General features: G+C 34.4%; 1 protein-coding gene across 3 annotated transcripts in view; it reads left to right on the top strand.

Annotated features, from left to right (window-relative positions):
- Window positions 1-14,417, top strand: part of LOC143252195 (tryptophan 2,3-dioxygenase-like) — a 51,071-nt gene that overhangs the window by 19,787 nt on the left and 16,867 nt on the right. Inside the window, exons 1-7 of one of the 3 annotated variants that reach the window (XM_076503947.1) lie at window positions 560-639; window positions 4,001-4,095; window positions 6,514-6,601; window positions 7,085-7,152; window positions 8,869-8,934; window positions 12,444-12,505; window positions 14,295-14,370. In XM_076503947.1, coding sequence (XP_076360062.1) covers window positions 4,030-4,095; window positions 6,514-6,601; window positions 7,085-7,152; window positions 8,869-8,934; window positions 12,444-12,505; window positions 14,295-14,370 — 426 coding nt within the window. In that variant the 5' untranslated portion in view covers window positions 560-639; window positions 4,001-4,029. Of the gene's footprint in view, window positions 1-559; window positions 640-2,867; window positions 2,989-4,000; window positions 4,096-6,513; window positions 6,602-7,084; window positions 7,153-8,868; window positions 8,935-12,443; window positions 12,506-14,294; window positions 14,371-14,417 lie in introns of those variants that run through there. The other 2 variants (XM_076503946.1, XM_076503945.1) reach the window with 2 other exon arrangements.

Raw genomic sequence — 14,417 nt, 5'->3', positions numbered from 1 at the left:
ACAAAACCAAATAAATATTCCCCGATTTCGTTATGATACTAATCATAATTGAACGTGTGAAAAATATATTATTTATTTAAAGTTGAAATTTACTGTTTCAAATTACAAAGTTAGGGGAAGATAACTAGCCTTAAATAGCAAACAGCTAACGATCAAATAAATAACAAATTCTGCACTGAACAAAGTAACATAATCAAAAATTTTGTTTGTTTGTGTGGAATCAAGCGTAAATCTACACAATTGGCTATCTGTGCTCTGGTCGATCCAGATATCGAAACCTGGTTTCTAGCGATGTGAGTTCGCAGACAATACCACTGTGCCACTGGGGGGTTTGATTGTATATTTATCTTCTTAGATATATTTACAAAGTACTGTGACACTTTTACAAAATAGTGGAGTCTTATGTTGGATTACAATTATCGTGATGCAACACTTGAAAACTGTACACCATATGACCTGCAAGTGGTTGTAATAAGCTAATTAGCAAGAAGAGAGAAAGGATGCACCTGTCTTCCATTTTATGCATTCTATATAACCAGTACTTTGTGGAAATGGATGTTTGCTAAGAAAAAATAGTTATATTTAAAGTTTGATTGAGGTTAAACTTCATACAGAAAACATCACTTGATCGAAACAAACGTATGTATTGAAAATAGAGATTAATATATTTGAAAAAAATTTAATCAAATTTTTGTCTAGCCTTTATGAAATTAAAGCTGTCGAGGAATACATCCGATGAGTTGCTATGCAACTTAAAGATCAAACAAAGTAACTTTAGATATTATAATATGTTGGTAAAGAACAATTTGTGAGCAGAGAGAAGAACTGCATTGATGGTGAAATATACAACGTGTTTCGATAGAACAATAGTCTATTTTTTTTCAGGTATGATAAGTGCTAAGAAATACAAAGTTTATATATCGCTACAAAGACAAAAGACAGGAATTAAATGCCACAGAAATGTTGTCTTCAGGTGACAAAATACGAGTAAAAGTCAAGTCTGGCCACGTGTATGAACGGTAAACAGATCTTGTCAAATTCGGTTGATTGTGCTACTGTCACGGTTTAGTGTGGTTTCTTTTGACTTTCGCGTAAAGCTACACGAGGGCTATTTACACTATCCGTCCCTAATTTAGCAGTATAAGACTCGAGGGAAGGCAGCTAGTCAACACCACCAACCGCCAACTCTTGAACTACTCCTTTACCAACGAATAGTGGGATTGACCGTTACATTATAACGCCCCCACGGCTGAGAGAGTGAATATGTTTGGTGTGACGGGGACTCGAACCTGCAACCCTCATATTACGAGTCGAACGCCTTAACCCACCTGGCCACGGTGGGCCTACGGTTTAGTGAGTGATCGTTAGTTTGGATTATTTCTGTAGTTTTTAAACAGATTCATTCTGTTTTAGTTTTGGGTTGGTGTTGGAGAAGAACCGCATTTCAAAGTATTTTTCGACCTGTTTCATATTGATGATACGTTAAAATACATATCTGGCGTTCACCTTTACGCATGCGACTTTAGTGTTTTGTTTTTTACGTTTTATTTCTAAGGAACATAACGTTTATTCTATGTATTTCTTTCTACATTCACACAGGATTTTTGCTTTTGTTTGTTTGTTTTTGAATTTTACGCTAAGTCCTATACGAGGACTATCTGCGCCAGTCATCCCTAATGTAGCAGTGTCATCAAGTTAAAACTTTTTAAGAATAACTCTTGATATAGAAAAATGAACTTATCCCTGCTCCCTGAATGATATAATTCACGGTTTTTTGGCCATCTAATAGTTCACGTGAGTTCCTCCTTCATCGCGGCCCGGCATGGCCAAGCGTGTTAAGGCGTGCGACTCGTAATCTGAGGGTCGCGGGTTCACATCCCCGTCGCACCAAATATGCTCGCCCTTTCAGCCGTGGGGGCGTTATAAGTGACGTTCAATCCCACTATTATTCTGTTAAAGAGTAGCCCAAGAGTTGCGGTGGGTGTTGATGACTAGCTGGCTTCCCTCTAGTCTTACACTGGTAAATTAGGGACGGCTAGCACAGATAGCCGTCGAGTAGCTTTGTGCGAAATTCAAAAAACAAACAAATCCTCCTTCATTGAAATCAGTTTAGTCAGTTCTTCACAACAATTTGCGATGCCAGACAAACAGGTTTGTTTTGTTTTGTTTGCAAAGCTACAAGAGGGCTGTCTGCGCTAGTCGTCTCTAATTTAGCAGTATAAGACAAGAGGGAAGGAAGCTAGTCATCACCACCCATCGCCAATTTTTAGGCTACTCTTTTACCAACGATTAGTGGGATTGACCGTCACATTATAACGCCCTTACGGCAGAAAGGGTGAGTATGTTTGGTGTGACAGGGTTTCGAACCCGCGTCCCTCAGGTTACAAGTCGAGTGCCTTAACCACCTGGCCATGCCGGACCCGTCAGTAATGTAGTGAACAGCAAATGTTTTCCTAATTTTTGGATCAGAGAATACTATTTACAAAAACCAGAAGCTAAATTAACCTTGAAAATAATGTAGCTAGTTTAGCATACTGTTTTAACAAGAAGTATGTGATGTTACAATATAAAAACTTATAATAATAATAATGCTATCATTTGGTATGTTTTCGCTGTTATTCACATTTCTAGCTGTAATGTCGGTTCAAGGTTTAGATTAATACTGTATTTGCATACTGAGATGAAATGACAATTAATCACCATAATTTTAAAGTATAATTTGTTTTCCTGTTATACACGTCTACGGATTTACAACGCTTTAATTAGGGATTTGACTCCCCTCGGTGGGATCAGCAGATAGCTCGATGTGGCTTTGCTGTAAAAAACACACACCTGTTATACACCAAGCTCTGTAGTAGGCTGTCTATGTTGCGCTCACCTCGACTCTTAGCATTATACGTCTTCCTGCTTGCGGCTGAGCTACAGAGAAGCATTTTTGTATACGTTATAGCCAACGTATCACGCTCAGTGTCTCTTGAACGGTTAAAGGTAAATCGTAAAAATATATAAATATCGAAATACTTCTTTTCAAGAGTACGTTACAGAAAGACTATTCGTTTTTTGCAACTTTTAAAATCTAATATCATTATCCATATCGATTCTCAGTATTTGTATGTTCTGAATAGGTAATCTGACGAAAAATTACTGTGAACATAAATGCTACTTTTTCAAAGAAATTTCACATTAAAAATTCTCCATCGAATTATTATATTAAATATTTTGAAGATAGAAGCATGAACGGAAAAATACAAATAAAGGAAGGCGTTTGTGTATATATTTAATGTTGTTTGGTTTATATATATATATGGTCACCCAGGTAATATATACATGCACGATTTTATTGTCAAATACATATATTTGAATTGAATATCTTCCCTTTACATTTCTTAAAAAATGACAACTGTGAGAAGATTTTTACATTTGTATCATTTTTCTTGCACTCACTAACATGACAAGGAACGATGGCATCTAGCGGAAAAAATTCCCGCTGCTACTAAGCAAACCTGAGTGCTCTGTTGAAATGAATGCATACATTGCATCTAAACTCAAACATTTTTTTTTTCCTTTTACTGTCTGCATCCAGTTGTGAGAAGGCAATTACGTTTAAAAGTTCTTATAATTCCTAAAATAATTGTGAAACCACCCTATTATTTACACTTATAAAGTAAATAAAATAAAATTGAAGTTGGGGTAAGAACTATGCAAGAATAATTAAGCTACGTAAATTGTAGTTTTACTTAAGATCATTTTATTGGAAACTTTTTAATGTTTTATATATTTGTATATATACTCATCTGTAAACAACAAGAAGGCTTTTGACCATGTTACCCACTTATACAGAGTAGTTTTTATTATATAACAATCTAACATTAACATATTTGTTATGCTTTCTAGGCTATGCAAAAGTGTTTTTGTATCACCAAATGATACATAGACATTATTTTTATGTCATTATGTTATTTAGACAACTAATTCAAAAATTTATATTCTTTTCCACTAGGACTACTTCTGTGGCAGCTGTTTTAAATTATGGATCAGAATGCTGAAGAAAGAAAATTGACTCCTTGTGGAATTTCGTATTCTGAGTGCCTACAAGTAATAGTTATTGTCATGAATAATTTAATTTTTAAAGCATTCAGTGATGCAGGTACAGAAGAGGTTGTTCAGTCTCTTTGGAAACAATTTGCATATCCATTCATGTGATATCTTACCATCGTCACAGTTTGTTCAAGAAAGTTTGAAAGCTAGATGACCCCACTGTTGCATCCAGTTTGGTTTGGTTTGAATTTCGTGCAAGCTACATGAGGGCAATCTGCGCTAGCTGTCTCTAATTTCGCGGTGTGAGACTAGAGGGAGGGCAGCTAGTCATCACCACCCACCACCAACTCTTGGGCTACTCTTTTATCAACGAATATGACCGTAACATTATAATGCCCCCACGGTTGAAAGGGCGAGCACGATTGGTGCGACCGTGATTCGAACAGGCGAGCCTTTGATTACGAGTCGAACGCCTTAACCTACCTGGCCATGCCGGGCCTCAAGTGAAGTAAAAGACTCATATATTGACATACTCAGACAAATCATTAGAGTGGTATCCCAGGCGTCCTTTGGCTATGCATTCTTCAAGTATTAGTCTGTGCATAATTCTGAGTAATCTGAAGCCTATTTGTACAGGGTTTTGTATTAAGTGTTTAAATAGCCCAGTGTTTTTAACTACCCATTTTTTTCTCGAGGTACCCCTATACCCAGTTAACAATATCCACGATACTGATAACAGTATAGCTAAGAGGGAAAAGGGGTCATAGAGATGCTACCTTAACAGGTCACAGGTAAAATTAAATGTGGCAATTTTCATTTTACATGCCTCCCAGTTGCACAGCAGTATGTCTGCGGACTTACATCGCGAGAAACCAGGTTTCGATATCTGTGGTGGGCATTGTGTAGCTTTGTGCTTAATTACAAACAAACAAATCATTTTTTGTTTAGTATACACATAAACTATTGATATACGTGAAGCAGCAATTTGTTTGTTCTTGTGTTTTTACAACATTTTACTAAAATTTCGCGGCATCTCTCGAGGAAGTCCGTGTAACATCAATGGTTTGTGGTTCCCCAGTTGAAAAACACTGGATTATGCTACCTACATAGCAATCCGTAAAAAAATGCTTAAACGATAGTTTGAGACCTAAGACCAAAGTAAAAGCATGTAGCAGTATCAAACTCTTTTTGTTAACCTGAAGATGACTTAAGAAGGTCGAAACGTTGTTCTGTATTTTATTTTATTTAAAGTGTTAATATCCATACCAGCAATTTTGACATATATTTTTGCTTCATATGGGTTTCTCGTCATCACGAAATACAGTTTACATAACATTTTAGGTTTGTTTTGTTTTGAATTTCTCACAAAGGCGTTTAAGGCACGGGATTCGTAAGCTGAGGGTCGCGTGTTCGAATGCCTATCACACCAAACATGCTCCCTCTTTCAGCCGTGGAGGCGTTATAATGTGACGGTCAATCCAATTATTCGTTGGTAAATGAGTACCCCAAAAGTAGGCGGTGGGTGGTGTTGACTAGCTACCTTCCCTCTAGTCTTACACTGCTAAATTTGGAACGGCTAGCGCAGGTAGCCCTGGAGTAGCTTTGCGCGAAATTAAAAAACAAACAAACCTTTCTACAGGATGTACGAAACAGATTTTGTATTTCTAAATATCAGATAATTGTCTTCTTTTATAGTATTTGAGGTTCATCAAGCAGAAAATCATCGAAATAATACGTGAATAATACCGTATTTTATGTTTTACGGAGACAGCCGTAAACTAGATATTGACCATCTTGAATAGCTTTACTTAAAATATACATTTAGATTGAAAGCTTGTCGGCATGTGCTTAAAATGTTTGAAACTGTACAATTTTTACCGTACCAGCAGGTTAAGACAATAAGTACCAACAGTTTATTTGAAAACATTTATTGGCTAACGAGTTCCTTCATGAAATGCTAGGAAAAAAAACAAATTAACGTTATTTTAAGATTAAGCCTGCGATGTTTAATCAAAACCTACAAATGAGCATTGCGTTGTTATTTGATAATTATTGAGGGAATACGGATACATATTTCATTAGATTTAATATGTTCAAATAAAGCTAAATGTGGTTTATTTATGAAAAAGAGCTGTAAGAGCAGTTTTGATTAGATTAATCAGATTCTGTTACATATAACTAAGTAATTTGTTCTATCAGCAAATGTTTACAGAGGCTTTGGACTAATAACGCTAAAAACCTGGTTTCGATACCGTGGTGGGCAGAGCACAGATAGCACATTGTATAACGTTGTGCTTCAACTTCAAACAAAAAAATAATTAAAAAACTGCGTTAAAAATAACTAAGCTAAACGGCTTATTTGGTCGAGAAATAAACAAGGAAATTGTACAGTTCCTTTGATTGTGAGAAAATTAAAGGAATTAGCGTGCGTCGTATAAAGTTAGAGACTTATATTTTTGTTATTATTATTTCCAGTTGGATCTCTTGCTCAGCTGTCAGACCAATATTTCGCCTTTGCCACATACCACCAATGAGGAACATTTTTTTATTATCATTCACCAGGGTAAGGTAATTATAATTTTGTGCAAGAAAAACTAAAGTCTTAATAATTTGGTTAATTACAGATTAAATTAACGACATTCAAATCGTTTAAATTTAAAGTTCATCGTTTCTCATTAGTGATTGTATTGAATAATTCACAAATTATGCGTATACATCAAGACTGTTTATTTTAACTTTCACTTAAACTACTGTTTGTAAAAGTAATAAAATATAGTCGAATAGAAGAGTGTGTTTTTTTTATAGCAAAGCTACACTGGGCTATTTGTGATGTGAAGAATATAGACGCCCTAATTTCAGCATTGCTCACGTGTAGAGTTACCGCTCTTTTATATTCTAATCTAATATATTTTCTAATATTCTACTGTTTTGTTTTATATAATTATATATTGTATCTAATGTCCATGTAAGTATATATAGATGTATTATATCTACTGTACAGTTTTCTTTTAGTTTAAACATTTTTCATCGTATTTTTAAATTTCAGTACATGAACTGTGGTTCAAACAAATTATATACGAGATTGATTCAGTAAGATCTTTGCTAAATTCGAAGGTAAGTTTTCTTTTAATGATGTCCTGTTTTTATAGCATTATTATTTTTAAAGTATGTTTTCATTAAACAAAACAACAAGCAAATCATAAACTATTACAAATACAACAACGAAAAGCATGCAAAACCTAAAATAATTAAATCTTTTCATTGGGTTTTACTTCGTATCTCAGAACGACTGATTTGGGTATTTACACTTTTACTAATAAAACAGGAAACAACGTTTCGACCTTCCTAGGCCATCTTCAGGTTAACAAAAACCTGTTGACAAGTCTTCTGCTGGGACAGCAGTAAGTCTTTGGATTTACAACGCTAAGATCAGGGATTCGATTCCCCTCGGTGGGCTCAGCAGATAGTCCCATGTGACTTTGCTGTAAGAGAGACGCACACACCTTGTTAACCAAAATCTGTTAACCTGAAGATGATCTAGGAAGGTCGAAACTTTGTTCTCTGTTTTATTAGTAAAAGTGTTAATACCCATATCAAATGTTCTGAGATACATTTTTATTTCAAGTGGGTTTATCGTCATCAAGAATGGTTTTACATTGTTTCATTGCAAAATATTTATCGACTTTATATCTGAAATGTCACTTTATTGTACGTTTGTTTTTGAATTTCGCACAGAGCTACTCGAGGACTATCTGCAGTAGCTGTCCTAATTTAGCAGCGTAAGACTAGAAAGAAGGATGCTAGTCATCATTACCCACCGCCAAAATTTGGGCTACTTTTTTTATCAACGAATAGTGGGATTGACCGCACATTATAACGACCCCACGGATGAAAGAGCGAGCATGTTTGGTGCGACCGGGATTCGAACCCGCGACCATCATATTACGAATCCCGTGCCTTAACCACCTGGCCATGCTGGGCCCCCGTTATTGTGTACTGTGTAAAGAGTATTGGTGTCTTTTATATATTTTTTCGCTGTTTATGGTTGTGTTACAATGAACATAAATGCATTTTAATTCCATATAATGAATTGCTGAAAGACGATTACCCGGCCTCTCGGAAACTACTATACACTATACTCCTAAAATAGGATTATTTTATCCATATAAAGTATTTATTTAAGGAGAAGTGTTTAATTTCAAATAACTAGTGTGTCGGCAGCATAGCGGTAAGTCCTTGGACTTATAACGACAAAATGCAGGGTTCAATTTTTCGAGATAGCTTTGTGTGTGTGTTTTTCTTATAACAAAGCGATATCGGGTTATCTGCTGCGTCCACTGAATGGAATCGAACCCCTGATTTTAGCGTTGTAATTCCAGCAAAAGACAGGTGACTTTGTTTGTTTGTAATGAAACACAAAACTACACAATGAGCTATCTAGGCTCTGCCCATCACGAGTATCGAAACCCGGGTTCTGGTAGTGTAAGTCCATAGGCATTTCGCTGTACTACCGTGTGGAGTCAAAATGAAGGACGCCTGTGCGCCAATCACAACTGGTTTAAAATTACAAGAATATACTTTTGATTTAATTTCTTAGAAACTTTATTTTGAAAATTTGTAGTATTATAATTTTTATCATTTCGAACTTTACGGTGTAAAATGTCTTTATTTATCCGTATTGTTTAATTATTTTATTTTGGTAAAATTTTTACAATAAAGAAGTCAGCAGTTTTACGTTGTAATCTTTGTTGTAAATCCTAATATTACATTTGTATAATATCTTATACTTTTGTATTTCATATTAATTTACATTTGGTTTCTCTTTGCCAGGAAGAGGATGAGAGAAAAATGGTAAAGATCACATCTCGACTTGATCGAGTTGTTCTTATATTAAGGGTAAGGACAGACTATTTTCCATATACATTTAATATTTTAGTGAACACATTATACACAGGAACAAGTGACTTGTAAATTATATAATGGCGTGGTTGTTTTAAAGCAAAGCCACATCGGGCTAACTGCAGTATCTATTACGGGGAATCGAACCTCGGATTTTAGAGCTGTAAGTCCGCAGACTTATTGTTGACCTACCGGAAGTCGGAATAAAACGGACTCCAAAAAATGACAGTAATTTATTATTCTCTTCAGGTGCGTGTGAATAATATCTCAAAATATGATATCGCATAACTCGTGTGCTAACATTAAAGCATACAACTAATGGATCAGATCTTTTAAAAACACCTTATGGGTTTTATTGCAGACAAGTATTGAAGTGATGTTCTAAGGTAAAAGCAATTGACGAAGTAAGACTACTAGTCTTACAGGATATGACTGTTAGGTTGGAAACTCTCATTTGGGAGGCTAAACCTCAGTAAGAAGAATTGAAACTTTATCTTCTTCTTTTTTTTTTTTCATTTTACCAGCAAAGCGTCTATACTTTAGCAATCAATAATAATATCAAATGTTAAGCAGTTGATGCAGTAGAATTTCGAATATTTGATGAACAAAACATTTGTTAAGTTGAGAGTTCAGGGTTTTATCTGATTGAAATAATGAAAAGTGTTCACAATAGGTAAAACACGTCTTGCGGTCTTTCCACTGTGTGTTGTTTCATCCGATTAGTCAGTGCATGAACAAATGATTGGATAAAGAACTAGATATAGAGATGACAAGCTGAAACATGAAATACCCGTCAGTTGATAGAGAAATGTTTAATCTTAATTAAAAATTAAAATAAGGTAACTTAAACAGCAATCATATATTTCAAAGTATTAAACTAAACATAAACTTTATCTCAAAATTTAAAAATTATATCGAAGCTTTGCAGTTTTTCTTCCATTTACCAACAAATAATTGACTGTAAGATGATCTCACCCTTGAACACCTTACACCTTATTGATCATGATCATTGATGATGGTTGTTTGGTAAACAATCCAACAATTTTCATACTTTGACTACGATCACTTTACTTTTCATTTTTTTGCTTTTCCCCGGTAGTGGTTCTTGATACACACACTCTAAATAACACCCTTGTCACACATACTGAAACATGTATTCACAAAACCTCAAGTATTAGATTGAGTATTAAGATCTCAGATCAGTTTCTCAGATTCACAGTTAAACATTCTTTGAAAACTTGTAAGAAAAGTCAGAAAATAGGTTAATGTTGGCGTTAATTTTAACTATTAAAAGTAAGAAACCTTTTCATTAGTAGAGGTAATATGTATAATCATATCTGAGAAACCTTTTCATTAGTAGAAGTAATATATGTAATCATATCAGAAGAACCTTTTCATTAGTAGAAGTAATATGTGCAATCATATCTGAGAAACCTTTTCATTAGTAGAGGTAATAAGTGTAATCATATCTGAGAAACCTTTTCATTAGTAGAGGTAATATGTGTAATCATATCTGAGAAACCTTTTCATTAGTAGAGGTAATACGTGCAATCATATCTGAGAAACCTTTTCATTATTAGGGGTAATACGTGCAATCATATCTGAGAAACCTTTTCATTAGTAGGGGTAATATGTGTAATCATATCTGAGAAACCTTTTCATTAGTAGAGGTAATATGTGTAATCATATCAGAGGAACCTTTTCATTAGTAGAAGTAACATGTGTCATCATATCTGAGAAACCTTTTCATTAGTAGAAGTAATATGTGCAATCATATCTGAGAAACCTTTTCATTAGTAGAGGTAATAAGTGTAATCATATCTGAGAAACCTTTTCATTAGTAGAGGTAATATGTGTAATCATATCAGAGGAACCTTTTCATTAGTAGAAGTAGCATGTGTAATCATATCAGAGGAACCTTGTCATTAGTAGAAGTAATATGTGCAATCATATCTGAGAAACCTTTTCATTAGTAGAGGTAATATGTGCAATCATATCTGAGAAACCTTTTCATTGGTAGAGGTAATATGTGTAATCATATCAGAGGAACCTTTTCATTAGTAGAAGTAGCATGTGTAATCATATCAGAGGAACCTTTTCATTAGTAGAAGTAATATGTGTAATCATATCTGAGAAACCTTTTCATTAGTAGAGGTAATATGTGTAATCATATCAGAGGAACCTTTTCATTAGTAGAAGTAGCATGTGTAATCATATCAGAGGAACCTTTTCATTAGTAGAAGTAATATGTGTAATCATATCTGAGAAACCTTTTCATTAGTAGAGGTAATATGTGCAATCATATCTGAGAAACCTTTTCATTAGTAGAGGTAATATGTGCAATCATATCTGAGAAACCTTTTCATTAGTAGAGGTAATATGTGTAATCATATCTGAGAAACCTTTTTATTAGTAGAGGTAATATGTGCAATCATATCTGAGAAACCTTTTCATTAGTAGAGGTAATATGTGTAATCATATCTGAGAAACCTTTTGATTAGTAGAGGTAATATGTGTAATCATATCTGAGAAACCTTTTCATTAGTAGAGGTAATATGTGTAATCATATCTGAGAAACCTTTTCATTAGTAGAGGTAATATGTGCAATCATATTTGAGAAACCTTTCATTAGTAGAGGTAATATGTGTAATCATATGTGAGAAACCTTTTCATTAGTAGAGGTAATATGTGTAATCATATCTCAGAAACCTTTTCATTAGTAGAGGTAATATGTGCAATCATATCTGAGAAACCTTTTCATTAGTAGAAGTAATATGTGTAATCATAATTTTCCCTTTCTCATGATGTGATGGTTCTGAAGAAACGCCTATAAATCTCAATTTTTTAAAGCAAAGTCATTTTCTTCATATTAATATCCTTTGTCTAGCCAAGTCATCATATGAGAAACAAGAACAAACCTAATTCACAGCATACCTAAAGTCCAATGTAACATCTACAGTATATTTAACTGTTCTGGTGTGTAAGTAGTCAGCTATACAGTAATTAATTAAACAAAATATTCTCCAAAGTAATCACCTAATATGATCATAAAACGTGTTTCATCATTTAGAAATTCAACAAAACATATCATACACTTTAAATCCATTAATAACACCACTATCCACTTCGTATGAAAATTTTGGACAATAATCTCCTTTTATCCCTTTCCAGGTTACACCCTCCCTTCATTCCCCAAAAAAAAAGAAAAAATGAGTAAATTTCTTGCTAGGATTATGCAGTTTGCTTTCAAGTTAAAATAGTATGAAAAACTTTAAATAGCTTACTGTTCGCGACCCCCTTAAGATCTTTTAATTTGAAAGACACTTACATTGTTGAGATGGTAAGTGAAAAGTTAATTTGTTTTTGTGACTTGTTTAACTTTCACAATTCTAATGCTATGTATGTATACAGTAACATTTCTATACGAGTACAAAATCTTAGATTTCTGAGATATAGAAATAATTAATTTACTTTATCTAACAATAAAATCTCAATTATTGTCCTAGCTCCTATTAGATCATCTGACTATAATGGAGACCATGTCCCCTTTGGATTTCTTTGACTTTCGGTAAGAGCTCTAATGTTAAAAACTTATGAAAGGATTTTTTAAAAATTCATTTAGTATTACATGATTTAGATTGATATAAAATATAATTATCTGTGCATGTAGTTGCTAACAAGTTAATCATACTTTGCTTCTTCTAAAATGTTAGATTTTTAAAGTTTTTACTGAGTAATAACTGAAAATGTTAGAATTGCAAAAGTTTAACCATGAAGAAAATCCTACCTAAGGTAACCAATATACAAAAGCAGTTCAACCAGCTCTGATTTCGTTGTATTTGTGGGTGTGTAAAGAAGGGTTGTTATTCTTGGGTCGCACGGCAGAAGACAACAATGGCTATCTGTGTCAAGCAATTGTTAGTGTCTTTTGAACAAGAATGAAGTAAAATGTGTGACAAGCGGAAGATAGCTGTAAATTAAGACATTTTGTTACTTAAGTAAAAGGCTAAACAACCAAATAGAGTTAAAGAAAAACGTTACCTGTAACTGGGAACATTGTTTACAACAGTGTGATAATTTCCAATGATATTGTCTAATATCAAAATAACATTACGAGTTAAAATAATGAAATGGACAATTATAATTTTAGTATTTCACTGCTACGCAGTGGTGAGATGGTCCTTTGAAGGAGGGTTTGTTTGTTTTTAATTTCGCACAAACCTACTCGAGGGCCATCTGTGCTAGCCGTTTCTAATTTAGCAGAGTGAGACTAGAGGGAAGGCAGCTAGTCATCACCAACCACCGTCAACTCTTGAACTACTCTTTTTACCAACGAAAAGTGGGATTGACCGTCACATTATAACGGCTGAAAGGGCGAGCATGTTTGGTGCGACTGGGATTCGAACCCGCGATTCTCAGATTACTAGTCGAACGCCTTAACACACTTAGCCATGCCGGGCCTTGTTGAAGGAGGGAACTTGAGTATAAAAGACCATGATCGTTGAGGAGTCTTGTCAGGAGAGTTTCTCCTTCCAAATTGATGAGCAAATTAGATCACCAGTTATTGAGAGAATGTTTGATCTTGAAAAACTAGTTGAATCATGGTGGGGAAAGTAACATTGAAAATATATAGAATTGTTTCGACAAAACGTTTTTTTTAACGAGAAAAAATCCAGTTGTCAAGATGAGTGTTTATTTTTTTGTGTTCTTGTAATAAAGAAGTGTATATTTCACCCCCCTCCGGGGCATTATTTACGGGGATAAATTATATAAAACAAAACCGGAAAAGTACAAATAACCACCTCTGCTCTGCATGCCCAGGTGGGTTAAGACTTTCGACTCGTAATCTGAGGGTCGCGGGTTCGAATCTCAGTAGCACCAACTATACTTGCCCTTTCAGCCGTGAGGGCGTTATAATGTTAGGTCAATTCCACTATTCGTTAGTAAAAGAGTAGCCCATGATTTAGCGGTGGGGGTGATGACTAGCTGCCTTCCCTCTAGTTTTATACTGCTAAATTAGGGACGGCTAGCGCAGATAGCCCTCGAATAGCTTTGTGCGAAATTCCAAAACAAACTAACCATCTGCACATGCCGAGCCAAATTATTTAATAATATCGAGACACATAGAACTCATTACATAATACTAATATGTGAATTTAAAATGCCACTTTAATTGTTTATAAAAACTAGGCGTTTTTGATAGCTGACTTTTCAAAATTAAAAACAAAACAAAACACATACATAAACTTATATCAAGAATAATTAAGCAGTTACATAATTAGGAATAATGATATATATTGTCTGGGACTTGTTTCTCGGAATACAGTGTGTTTGAGACTTTTTTGTTTTATTTATAGGGATTATTTAGTTCCAGCCTCTGGATTCCATAGTGTCCAGTTTCGTCTCATTGAAAACAAACTTGGCATCAAGAACGTATGTTTGTTAAAGTCGGCGGAGAAATAAAATTATAAGAAATAAAT

Source organism: Tachypleus tridentatus, chromosome 6, assembly GCF_004210375.1.
Source record: "Tachypleus tridentatus isolate NWPU-2018 chromosome 6, ASM421037v1, whole genome shotgun sequence".
Classification (NCBI taxonomy): domain Eukaryota; kingdom Metazoa; phylum Arthropoda; class Merostomata; order Xiphosura; family Limulidae; genus Tachypleus; species Tachypleus tridentatus.
This window is presented reverse-complemented; position numbering and strand designations above follow the sequence as displayed.